The following is a 13130-nucleotide window of genomic DNA, read 5'->3' on the forward strand; positions in this document are numbered from 1 at the left end:
ACGTGTGGGGAAACCAAAAACACGCTTTTTGCTTTTTGGGAGCATAAACTTATATTCTGTTAATTTGCTCTTCACAAGGAAACTGAAAGTTCAGCCAGATTGTGCAGAAGAATCATCCTGGGTGTTAATTTCACTGTGTGCGGAACAGCATGGACGTGCTGAGACTGACGCTGTGCTTTGAGATGTCTGGCAGACAGACACCTGTCTCCCCACGTTGTATCAGAACATTAACCAATGTACAGAATCAACAGCGGACAGGTCGGACTGGCCTACGTGAGGCGGAACACTAGTCAAAGAGCGTCACGTACAAACTGCAAAATGCTGCAGATCAGATTTCAACATGAATAAGGATCTGGGGGCCGCTTGTATAAAACCTCCATATTGAAAGTTTTAGACAGGCACATGGAAGGGATCGGATGTTCCGCGCCTTCCCGAACTACCCAGTGGGCGTTCTGCCCCCCCCGCCCCCTCCCCCCGTGTGAGAGCAGTGGGTGTGCTGTTACCTGAAGCTTGATGACCATCTCATCAAACAGTTTTCTAGCTTCGGGGCTGTTGGGGTCCTCAAAGTAGTCTTCTATGCCGATCTGAACCACGACAGACTTCAGGTTGCGGCAAACACCTAAACGAGAGGAACGATGATTCAGCCGGCGTTCATTATTTCTCAGGTTCAACAGTGTCTTCTCATGAAATATTTGTACTTATATCTTTGAAACGCATTAATGATTCAACCGCAGTTATTCATGTACTCTTAAATAACTAAAAACAGTATTAAAACTCACTGTTGAAGTGGAGCAGCGCTTTGGGGGTGACTGGTGTAGAAGTTAGCACCAGCATCTCCAAACCCTTCAAGCCCTCTCTGCACACCTCTGCTGCCACCTCCTGGTTGATCTCACTCACGTGATCCAATTCAAGCACCTGCAGGCGCATGCAGTTCCTCGCTAGTGGGGGTGGGAGGTTGAAGGTGGTGATTGGAGGTGAGGGAACGCAGAGATGGAGGGAAATGATGCAGGGGTGAGAGAATAGAAAGCACAGTTCACTTGTTTTCAACAGAGTACAGTTGTGCATTGAGGCTATATGGAAATATATGAATATATTGATGGCCATGACTTAAAACTACAAAGCGATATTTACCGAGCGAGGCCAGCCCCTGAATGCCACATCCAGCTCCGCCCACACCAAGGGCCCGGAGGTGTGGCCAGCACCTTCCAATCGTCTGCAGGCATCGGTTGCTGAAACGAGCGGGTTGTTGACTAAAAGGGAAAAAGTCCACGGTCATTCGTTTGGTGAGCACTGACATCCGGACAGATGGAATAGTCTGTCTATTACCATGGATGTAGTGGCGCCACTTGTAGGGAGATGATGTCTCTACAACCTGCTCCGAGGGCCCAGATTACCTCCTGGCCAACTGGATCTGTGGCACTTCTGGGTTACAAGAAGCGCAACGTTACACAAAAAAATCGTGGTCACGAAAGTGATCATAGACTGTTGCCCTCATTCAAGCGAAGTGATTGAGGGTTGAACTGTAGTATGCATGCAGGGATGGGACAGAGGTGGACCGGTTTACCTGTAGGTTACAGCCTGCAGAGCTCGACAGTAGCAGCTGGCCAGCCAAAGGGAGCGATCAGTCAGCAGGTTGGGGCAGTGGGAAATCTTCAGTATCAGAAGGTTGCTTCCTGTGGCCTTTAACAACGCCTCCAGGCCTTCCTCTAGACAGCCACTTAGGTGGAAATGTGAGGGAAGGTCAACAGAAAAAGACAGAGAAAATAATTCTCCTGTCCTTCACAACAGCACTTCCACCATATATCGCATTCAACAAAATGTTCCTCCAGTGTTTGCAGCAGGAAGCAGCATGTTACTTACCGTGTGCTTTTAACATACTCCTCCTTGGTTTCCTTCTTGCCTCGCTGTCTTGGTTTGAGGTTTTGCAGGATGAGGGAGTGCGTCTGAGTGCACCACTGAGACAATGTGCTCAGGAACTAAAGCAGAAATACGAAGGTCATTGAAGATTTACACAATGCACAGCAGAGATGACGGGCAGCGCGTTGATAGTCTGCACAAAGTATTCGGATGTTCTCTATGCACCTTGGAGGAAATGCGAGCGTTCTCCAGCAGCACTCTGGTCCACACCGCTGGGTGACGAGCCACAAACTTCCAGTCCCGGCAGACCTCGGCAGCTCTCAGCAGGGTTTTAGTATCCAAGTAGGTGAAGATACAGAAGAGAGCGGCGCGCATCTTGAGGATCTCTGGACTGATCACCTCGTTGGATCTGGATGGGCTCTTTTCATGGCGGCAGGGCTTGTAGACCCCCTCAGAACGACCTGTGCGAAGATAAAGGCTTTAACACAATGGAGGCGTTCCATCCAAGATCTGACCGTGGACGGCTTTGGTGGTATAAAGTTAGTATATTTGCAAGGTCTCGGTATTGTCGGATACAAAATGAAAGACTAAACATGATAACGGTTAGATCATTTTTATTGTCCCTCAACATCCACACCGACAAATCCAGTCTTCACTCCATCGTCTAAATATTTCAGTTCTATCAGAAAGCCAACCTCAGTGTACCATGAAAGCAAAGCCATCCAAACGTGTCCCTACCCTCTTAGGAATAGAGCTACATCTCGTTCAGGTTGGCCAGATGATACACGGTTTTACGTTTGTACAACTGAAACAGTCTTTTAAGTGAAATTATAAAGAAGACCTTGTAAGAAAAGAGACGTTTTGGTGACCAACCTGCAGCCAGCCGGAGGTCCTAAGCCAGGAATCTGTTATGTGTTTGCATAGTTATTTGTAAGACAAAAAGGGGGCAGGATTTGTGGATGTTTGTATGTCTTCATAACCCACCACTCATTTCACTTAAATCTTTTTTACTGTTCTCTTGATTGTTTTTTGCTTGTTAAGCACTTTTTAGTAACTGATTTTGATACTGAACAACTGGAACAAACTAACCTTGTTATTGTTATTATACATGGATGTAAATGTATATTACAAAAAAGATACAAAACAAATTGAACTGCAAGCTTGGAAAGATGTTCTTTAGTTTACATCCGTTGTAAAATGTTCTAACGACCAAATAAACATTGTTTTAAAGATCTTCTGTCACATGGTGGCGCCAACCTTCAACAAGAAACCCGATGAGATTACATAAGTTTTTCTGCTCTCTATTGCTACCTATTGGCTGATGCCGTGTGTCCAATAGAAGTCTGTTTTTTTCCCTCCCAGCAAGTTGCTCCTAGATGACTCATTTCATCTTTGGCCTTGGAAGGCGTCTGCTCAAAACCATCAGGGCTATGAACCAATGCTTACACTTTCTCTCTCTCTCTCTCTCTCTCTCTCTTCCTCCTTCCTTCCTTCTCTCTCTCTCCTTCTCACACCGCCTACGCTCAAGACTGCCGAATGCGCTAAAAAAGCCGAGCAGCGTGCTACATGCTGAGAGTAAGACGGTGTGCTTGCAGATACGCACCATCTGATAAAACCCTCCGAATAAAGAGAACTACGTCAGAGCGGAGGAACGCCAGCAACATGTTGAGTGTTACATGAGAAAACAACCTTTGAATTCACGGGGCAGTCGTGGCAGTTCATGCCAATTTGTCATGGGGCTCTGGTCTGGCCCAGTTTCGCTTCTTCCCAGACTGCATTAGTCCGCTTGATATTTAGAACAAACGCAACAGCAGGTGAAGGAAAACGGAGGGCAGCAGCGGGTTTAAGGATTTTGGCAGCGCAGGATGTTAACAAAGAGCTGAACAATCTGTGGTGGAAATGGCTTAAAGTAAAGCTCAGTGTATGAGAGGAAGAACTGAGACAATACAACAGGCAAACATCGCTCTATCCAATACAAAAAGATTGGCTGGAGTCTCAGGCGTTGTCGTGCACCTGCATGCTGTTAATTGTTGATTTCGGCATTAAGAATAACCATCAAAATAAAAATATTGTGTTGTTGTATCGGTCATATAGAGGGATCTGCATTAGACTTTTTCATAGCCGGTTAAAAGTTTCTTGCAGTAGCTTTAAACAGCTAACATCTGGCTTTGAAGCTAGTGAAGTCAATGTAAGTAAATGAATATCAGTGCTGTAAAGCACATTGTGCTCTCTACCCTCAGCCCTGTACGTACAAGAAAAAACACCAAAAACCTTTGCAAAAGGATTTGAGAAAGTTACTTCAGTTAGCGTATTTTTATATTGTTGCGTCTACATACCGCAGCAGATAATGAGCCTCTTTCCTCAACGTGTACATTTCGTGCTCATGTCTGATCCACACTAGGACAGAAGGAGTTCTGGTCAGTGACCCAGCTCCAAAAACATTACAGCGACTGCATCTGAGCCTGACCTGGATCCACATCCCTCTGGGGACTCATTTTAAGGCCTTTATTTCATGAATCCCGGCTCCCATGTGTCTGGATGTATGATTGGAGAGAGAGTTTGACAGTTTCTAAAAATAAAGCACCTCCCAGGGAGTCGCTAACCTGTGTTGGGCCGATACCCCGTCCTGCCGTGGTGAGAGTAGGGAGGTGCCGACTGCTGGACTTCAGCCACAGCTCTCCTCTCCTGTTCCCACATCTCCACCTCCGACTCGGTGGTCCGGGAGCCCACGTCAGACACGTCTCCTTCCTCGCCTTCCGTGCTGTTCCTGTAAGGTCGGCGCTGCCAATTCTGGATGGCCTGTTTGCGAAGACCCCAGCTCCTGGATCCCCCGCCGCCGCACCCCGGGGAGCGCTCGTAGCCCGCCTCGCCCAGCCGGCACTGCATGTGATAGTACTGAGACTCCGGACAGTCCTCCATGGGGTGCATCTCAACGCTGTCGCTGTCGTAACCGCCGGAGCCCTGTGAGACGGACTTGATCCGGCCCGACGCTCTGCAGGAAAAGGGAAGAAACTGTACTATGGATAATGATCTTCTGATTATTTAAAAAATATATATAAATGGTTAAAAAAAACTTGATGATCAATATGGAAATTTGATAACAAAGATGTCTTTGCATTTTGTATCTTAATAGAAATCTTCCACAATGTCTCAAGCTCAGGTTGCAACCAATCCTTCAAATGGCGAACTATTTATAGAGAACATTGTGGTCATTGTGACATTGACATTTGTCAGCAATAAATCAATAGTGAGATGTAATGAGTTGATCCCAATTATGAGAAGATCAAGATTACCAATTTCTCTCCATACTAACAAGTATGGAGAGAAATTGTAAAAAAGGCTCACTATTCATTGGAAGAAATTAGATGTTATGTTTGAAATTGAATTGAATCACAGAAGAATAAAAAAACAACAGACATTGACATTTAAAGGAGGAAAATCCTCATATTCTGAAGTGATATGTGCATATCAACCTGCACACACTATCATAAGTTTATCAATTTATTTATCAACATTTATGATCAAACTATTTATATATATATATATATATTTGTGTTAAAGCAAACATTTTGAGGAATTTGATGTAAAATTGACACATGTAGACGTTTGACTGTTAACTGGAATTATGACTTTTAATAGTCAGAAGACGTCTTGTTGTTGTGCCACTGTATGTGTCGTGCTCTGATGATTTATTGGGGAAGGCCTGACAGATTCTCTGTGACGTCACGTCAGGAAACACATTCACATACCAACTGGCAATGACAGTTGTGTTAGTCAGAGTACTATAGTGCAGCCATGCGTCTGAAACCTCCAGCTGGGAAACAGAAATACGTTCAGAGAGACGTCTGACCTGTAACTCAGTCCTGAATGAGAGTCGTGCAAAAAACGGGATGTATTGTATCACAGTTCAATACTGCACATCAAAATCTTAATTCATGGATTCAAACAACATTGTATTTATGTAATATTATATAACAACAAGAAAAAACTAATTTGCATTTGAAAAGCTGGAACCAGCAAATGTTAAAATAAATAGATTAAAAACATTTTTTCTATCAAAGAATAGATCAATCCAGTGATCTAATAATTGTTTTTGCATAAAGTTTTCTTTATTAATACAAAGAGTGGTCAGACAGACACATGGCTGACACATGTTGTACCCCAAAGGCCAATTGCTGCAACATTGGCAGTACATTTAGTCCTGTTTACCTTTCAACACAACTGACAGACTGTTTCACTACATCGGCTTTCACAGGGTAAGAAAGAGGACGTGCACCAAGGGCCAACAATGCAACATTATTATTGTCCCTCAGTACAGACGGATCGACAGACGTGTAAATGTGCTGACTGACCCTGTGCTGGGGGAGGAACGCCGGTCGGACACGTGGTACATGCCTCTTGTGCTCCCAGAGTTGCTGGAGTTTCTCTGGAAAGACGCAGACACGCAGAAAGAAAAGCTGTTAGTAATAATTACACAACACCTGGCGGCTTCCTCAGACATCCCAAAGCTCAAGTGCTTAGTCAGCTTCTGAAGGGCTAATGGCAGCGTTGTTACTGTGGCGGTAACGTGAAATGTGGGAATTACAAATTTCTTTGTTAGCATTTTTCTAAAATATAATTTCGCATTATGTCATGACAGAAAAAGCAATTATTTTAAAAGAAGTGGTCGCAGTTAGTCGGCTCTGCACAAAAAATTAAGACTTGCTGGAGGAAGACGCTAAAATCACAAAGCAGCCTTTTGCTGTAACAACGGAAAGCTTCTTTAAACCTCAGCTTAAATAAATAATAAATAATCAAAACTGACATAAATGAAAGACATTTCCTCCGTGTTTAGTGGTACGGTTTGATCTCACTCCAGTTTATAGGTTTGAGCGTGTACATTATAATGCCTTTGGGACAGTATCAGCAACATCAACAAACAAACCCTTTTCCAGCACAATGAGAAGTTATGATGATTAATGATGATCAGACATAACAGCTGATCTTGACAGCTTGTTAAGATAATTGTGATCATTTCCTCTCGAGGGGGCCACAAAGGAAAAGCTCTCGTAACTGAAAGCGTCCATTCTGTGTGGAGCATTAGTGCTACGAGTAAATGTCATCAAGTCATTACATTTTGACAACTCTCATTCTTAAAAATGAAAGTTTTTAAACTAAAGCACCACTTAACAGCCTTTTAGAAGTGGGAAAGAAAGTATAGAATAGAAATATATTTGAAATAATGGAATAAATTATATAAAAAATGTCATTACATATCAGGCGAGGCCGTGGACTGCTCCAAATTGTCAGATGGACAAAATGATGGAGGACAATATTTGGCTGTGGCATTTAAGGCAGTGGAGATCTTTGTTAAAGGGCATTTGATGGCGGGTGTGCAGCCTGACTCTCCCCCCTCGCTTCGCCTGAGAGCAAAAACCTCCTCACTCCTGTGCTTGTGCACTGAAGTTAGTGGTACGGAGTGTTTTGTGTTTGAAGTGTCGTCAGGTGGAACTGTGCGTACCAGACTGGCATCGTGCCACAGAGGGATAACGTGCACAAACACAGACTCTGTCGCTGCCTCTCTAGCTTTCTTTACTCCGCTTCTACTCACTCAGCTTGATTTCTGGGTTAGTGCCAACAGTGAAAATGCACCAAGGACGAAACCAGCCAAACATCTCTTATTGCAAGGCCAGCTCACAGTGAGAGCTCAACAGGAACAAATCTCCCAGAAATGAATGGAACCCCTTCAGCAGTCAAATTAAGTAGTTCTCTATCAATCTCTCGCGTTGTCTCTCTGTCTGAGGTTTATAAAATACTACGGTTGAATCCACCATCCACTTCCTGTGACCGAAGCATGAAGATGGAGCAGAAGAACCAGAGAGGGAGCAGGAAAAAAGCCAACCATCGCTTCTCTCGCTGCCAGTCCCAAAATCCTTCTGCGGCTCAAAAAATCGGTCTCCTAGGAGATGATGGCGACCTCGCTGATGTCGTGACAGAGAGACGGGGAGTGAGGCTGGTTGGGTGACATCTGCGGGCTTCCCTTCACTGTGTAACAAGGTGCCGGCTCGTCTGTGACTCCACACGTGTACGTGTCATCTTGATTATTCACGGTTGCACAGGAAACCGGCTGACGTTTAAATGCAAAGAGATGGCATCTAAATATAGATGGCAGTGTTCTGGGTCAATCGCAGGTCGGATGGTTTAGGGGGAAGAATACCTCAATCTCAAATGTATCTGACTAAATCGTATTTGCTGGGAAAATTCCATTAAACTATTTTTGGCAGCTTTGCGTGTTAATGCTCTGTCATTTCTCTCTGGTAGATATTTACAGCATTACATCTGATTCAAGAACTGGTTTCCATGGCAGCGCACAGGTCTGTGCAATGAAACAGGTCACCCTTTTTTCCAAGAGATGTTGGATAATAACTTCAATAAATTACATATTTAAGAGACGCTTCCACGTTTGTGTCCTCGTGCTGTGACACAAAAGAAGAGGGGGAAATTCCACAGTTGGAGCTGAACCCAGCCCGAAGGCATGATCTCAAGTTTCTGGACCACGAGGAAGTTTTTCATTACAGTGCACTAAGCAGTTATCATGAGTGTCACATTGTGGCTTTGTGCTACCCTCCCTCATCCAGACCAACTGTGAGCGTTAATCAGAACAGAACGGATTGAATCGAACAACAAATCCGCGTTGAATTGGCCAGGAAGAGAATTAGTTAACTTCATGCAGCCGCTGGGCAGCAGAGTCCAGCTTTGCTCAAAATTGCAAATAAACAATCTTTACCACATGTGCACTCATTAAATAACCCATTGCGTCACCGTGCCTTGTGACTTCATGAAAACATCTCTGCAAGCCTAAATTTAGGTTGTTCTAGTAGAGTCAATAAGAAGCTAATGAATGGTTCCTGGAACAGGAAGAAAAACAAATGAGCTTAATTACTTAAAATACCTCAAGCACACAAACATACTCTCTTCTTGTGTATGTGTAGAGAGGTGATTTTAGATTACTGAATTTAACCTACTGGTGTATGAAAACTCGGGAAAGTGATGGAGAGTCACCGTACTAGAGAAGAGTAGAAGAGTAGACTTGTCCTCTCGGCCACCTTAAGTCTGCTTCATTGTGGGTCAATATAATCAAGGCATAGGCACTATTCAACAAAAATGTACTACAAAGTTAAAGCGCATTTTGTCTCTCTGTATTATTGTGCAGTTCAATGTGATCTAATAATAAATAAACTGTTTCATCATGATTTTTTTCTCAGACAATGAGAAAATGACTTCAAGTCCTTTAATTCCTTTAAATCTATTAATGATAAAATGATGTCACTGTGCATTTCGCAGTGTGGAAGACACAAGGAGACGTGTCAATACATCACTTCCTCACCTGGCGTCCATTGCCCTTGGAGGCCTGGAGGCTACAGCGCCCCAGGCTGCCGTTCGGCGTGCTGCCGCAGCTGCTGATGATCTGCAGCTGTTTTTCGGCGCGATCGGCTCGGTCCAGCAGCTCCTCGATGAACTGCTGCAGCCGCACCTTGGCATTGGCCTCACGCGCCGCCGTCTCCTGGAGGAACTGGTCGATCTGGGCGACTTCCCTAAAAGGCAGAGACGGGGAAGGGCAGCGTTGTTTTTTGCTTATTTTAAAGTCAATCTGGCTCACTGGAGATTTTAAATGTTTGCCGCAGGACACTTAAAAAGAAACCTCACAGAACACGGCGTACTGTGCTTTTCAGAGACGACACACTACGAGGCTCGGCGACAGAGAAACGTTCACAATACCGTCACAAATAGAGTAGAGAGAGAGAAGAGGAATAGAGGGTGTGAGAGCAGCTGTATATTTATACCGCTGCAGGCGCAGCAGGGCTAAGCTCCCGTCCTTTTAAGGGACAGTGTGTTGCTCAGATACAGAGGAAAACACACCAGGAATTCAGACATTGTTGGTCGTCCGCGGCCTGGAGGCCCGCTGTATATTCCTCAGCATTCCTTGCAGTGTTTTTTTGTTCAGTGTCGTCCGGAAAAAAATGATGACGGTCACGTGATAAAATAAAAAATCCTATACGTTCAGATTTGATTATTCGGATTATATTAACTCAATACATTCAAGATCGGATTACGAATCATATGAGCACTGTGCTCATACAGCTCCGTTAATTCTTTCGACTTGCAATGACTGAGTAGTTGTAGCCACTTGGAGGCAGTAGAAACGAGATGTGAAAACCACATTAGGGTATGCGTCAATCTCTTTTAAGTTAATATAGTGAACAGACAGTTGCCTCTTTAAGAGAGTTACGGAGGACCTTTATTGAATTTAAGTCCAGAGTTCCGCCTCTTTCAGTCGTTGTTGGTCTCTACCGACGCCTGAAGGAAACATCTGGCTTTTTAGCTGCCACATGTCCCACGCGTCCACCCGTAAGTCGCTAACTGTGGCTGCCTGAGAATTGGTGCTGAGCGGTTGGTGTACATTGTGTTTATCTGACAATTTAGAATTACTCTTGTGTGTTTGTTGTTCATTTCTTTGGGTGATTGATCCAGAAATCGTTTATTCAGTCCATGAAAAATGTCTACCAATAGACTCAATATAAACTCACAATACACCACAAGAACACAAAACAATAATTCAATGATTAAAATTCATTTTTTGTTTGATATAGACAGATAATCCATCAATTATCCAAATTGTTTGTGAATATTTGGGGTATATCTATTAATAATACTGCTTCTTGTAAAGTACTATAACTTAAATGCAGACAGACATTTTCCTGAAACACCACCCGACCCATTATCCCACATCTGCCGTACAGGGCTTCCCTTCTCATGCCTTTCAATGTGAAACTGTGTCCATATGGCACCTTCTTTGGGTTTGTGTCCTTATAAACAGTGTGTACTGCCTAAGCAATGCAGGAAGCACAACTTAACAAGACATCTGAAAAAGCTAAATGAATCATTACAAAGTTCCAGACTGACTCGCCGCAGAGAGAAAATGGGGACGGACAATCTCGGTCCCTCCAATTTAAAATGATTGGAGCTCATGAAATAAGCCAGGCTGCTTACAGGGGCGGATACTTTTAGATCTAACTGATGTCAAACATCCATTACTGCTAACCATTGTGAATCCAGGATCCATCCAAAAACAGTAATAGCCCACATTAACTTAAGGGGAATTTTCTTGAAACGGGAGCATTCTGTGATCAAAATGGTTTGCCATCTGGCTTAACTTTTCCTATCCTCCGGCAAGGATGAAGAGGAAACATGTCACTCCATAAAGGTGTTAAACTGCAGGGTAGAATGGAAGGAACTTCGTGTTACTGTACACTCCTTCGCTACTGTGGACGTTTACAGAGAAAACACAAAGAATGTGTGTGTTTGCATGAGACGTAAACTGTCTCGGCTACAAGCTCTTCCAATTACCTCATCTTCAACCAACCGTAAACTCTCCCCTCCGCTTCTGGAAAAGGAAATAGGGGATTTCAACATGCAGACAGCGCATTACAAAGAATGTATGGTCAGGGAACTTAAAGGAGACACACCGAAGATACAGACTGGAGGTGAGTTCTGGATTCAACCACATAATGAGCCGGTGGCGTGTGGAGACGCCGATAAGAGTTAATTAACAAAGAACTTCAAATGAAGGTCACATGCACACCAAGCCTCAAGTAGTAACACCTGCACAGCGCCTCGACCTAAAGTACACAACACTTAGCGCAGTCATGACAATTGCACTAAATTACACATCCTTTCACATAAATTACTTGCATAAATTAATGCATTGTGTTAAGTACTTTCAAAATGGTTACTACCAAAAAATGCAATGAATTAGTTTAAGTTTAACATCAACTTTGACGGGTGTGAAACAATTAAATATGATCACTATTTACATAAATACGGAACATTAGTTTCATATTTATATGACTCTCTGTGAGAGATCCCTTTTACATTGCACATTTAATATTTTGATTTATATTCATATTTAGATTATCATATTTATGAGTGCAGCTTTCAACACACACTTTTTTCCTTTCTTGCATTCATTTTTTTCTGAGTTTGCGAAGTGTGCTTCGATGAAGTATTCCGTGTTTATATATAATCCAATGGGCAAACCACTTTTTTCTTTCTTAGATAGCTGAACTTGGCACCATCATAGCTTTGTTCAATGCAAACACGAGATCAACCTTCATTAATCATCAGATGAATGTGGAAAATGTGCTTCCAACTTTAAATATCTCATTGTGGTGCACAATTAATGAGTCAAAGTATCATGATTTCAATGAAACGATTGGAGCTGTACCTAACGTGGTGTGCGATCAAGCGGCCTGAAGCCAAACTTCTGCACTCATTCATTCAAGCTAATAAACAGAAAGGAACAAAGACAGAGCACTGTTTTTAGTTCGGCCTGTAATGAAATACAACTATCTCTTTATTGCTGCCGTGAAGAAAAACCCTGCAGAGGCAAAAAAACAACCCGGAGCAAACAGAACTCTGCAGCAAAACACGGGAGGTTCGTCACAGGAGGAGAGCGGAATGGGATGTGGCTGCTTCCTGTTGTCAAACCTGTTTGCGACACACACACACATTCAAAGCGTGACACAAACCAACACGTCGGAAGTAAAGCCTCAAGGTGGCAAACGTGTCTGTGGGTGTTTACCCACACGCTGGGGAAGCTTACAAGGAGGACCGCCATCTTTTCTTGGGGATTAACATGCGGGTTGTTGAGTCGCCGGGAATGACAAGGCGATGAGAAATTTGTAGAAATTATGTTGATTTTGAGTCTGATGCCTTCTTTTCTCTTCAAAAGCTGCAGTCTTGTTAAATGCAGCCCTGGCAGCTTGCTAACAGTTACATTTACCGATGCAACTTCATATATCCAGAGAGATAATGAATAGCTGAGCCTCCAGTGTTTCATTGTTACACACACAAGAAGGTCAGGCTCCTTTCACAGACGTCACCTGTGTCCCGTTGTGTTTTGACACCTGCTTCATCATGTCATAAATATGCACGCATCACACAAAAACACACAAAGAGAACGCCGGCACGAGGAGATGTGAAGAGGGATCCGCTACACAAGGACGGGATGTGAGACGGACAAGGATGAGAGGGGGAGAGAAGGGATGATGAAGATGATGCAGGCTGAGTGAAAAGAAAAAGAAAAAGCATGACCGTTCTCCAAAGAAACCGCTGACCCACATCTCGGCTCCGACGATCAATCGCGGGAGAGTAAATATTTTACTGTTGAATCAGTTCTTTCTCATCTGAGGCTGGGTCACCCGAACAGCAAGGAGCATTGACACAAATGATCA

The 13130-nt window shown here is 43.6% G+C and overlaps 1 protein-coding gene across 2 annotated transcripts in view; it reads right to left on the minus strand.

Annotated features, from left to right (window-relative positions):
- The window catches only part of fbxo41 (F-box protein 41), a 31525-nt gene that overhangs the window by 4483 nt on the left and 13912 nt on the right, over positions 1-13130 (minus strand). The window contains exons 4-13 of one of the 2 annotated variants that reach the window (XM_040186324.2): positions 9224-9431; positions 6210-6283; positions 4461-4849; positions 2083-2318; positions 1861-1976; positions 1565-1717; positions 1327-1419; positions 1132-1250; positions 780-938; positions 504-619 (exon numbers count right to left, since the gene is read on the minus strand). In XM_040186324.2, coding sequence (XP_040042258.1) covers positions 504-619; positions 780-938; positions 1132-1250; positions 1327-1419; positions 1565-1717; positions 1861-1976; positions 2083-2318; positions 4461-4849; positions 6210-6283; positions 9224-9431 — 1663 coding nt within the window. Of the gene's footprint in view, positions 1-503; positions 620-779; positions 939-1131; positions 1251-1326; positions 1423-1564; positions 1718-1860; positions 1977-2082; positions 2319-4460; positions 4850-6209; positions 6284-9223; positions 9432-13130 lie in introns of both variants that reach the window. The other variant, XM_040186323.2, reaches the window with a different exon arrangement.

This window comes from Gasterosteus aculeatus, chromosome 9, assembly GCF_964276395.1.
Source record: "Gasterosteus aculeatus chromosome 9, fGasAcu3.hap1.1, whole genome shotgun sequence".
Classification (NCBI taxonomy): Eukaryota; Metazoa; Chordata; class Actinopteri; order Perciformes; family Gasterosteidae; genus Gasterosteus; species Gasterosteus aculeatus.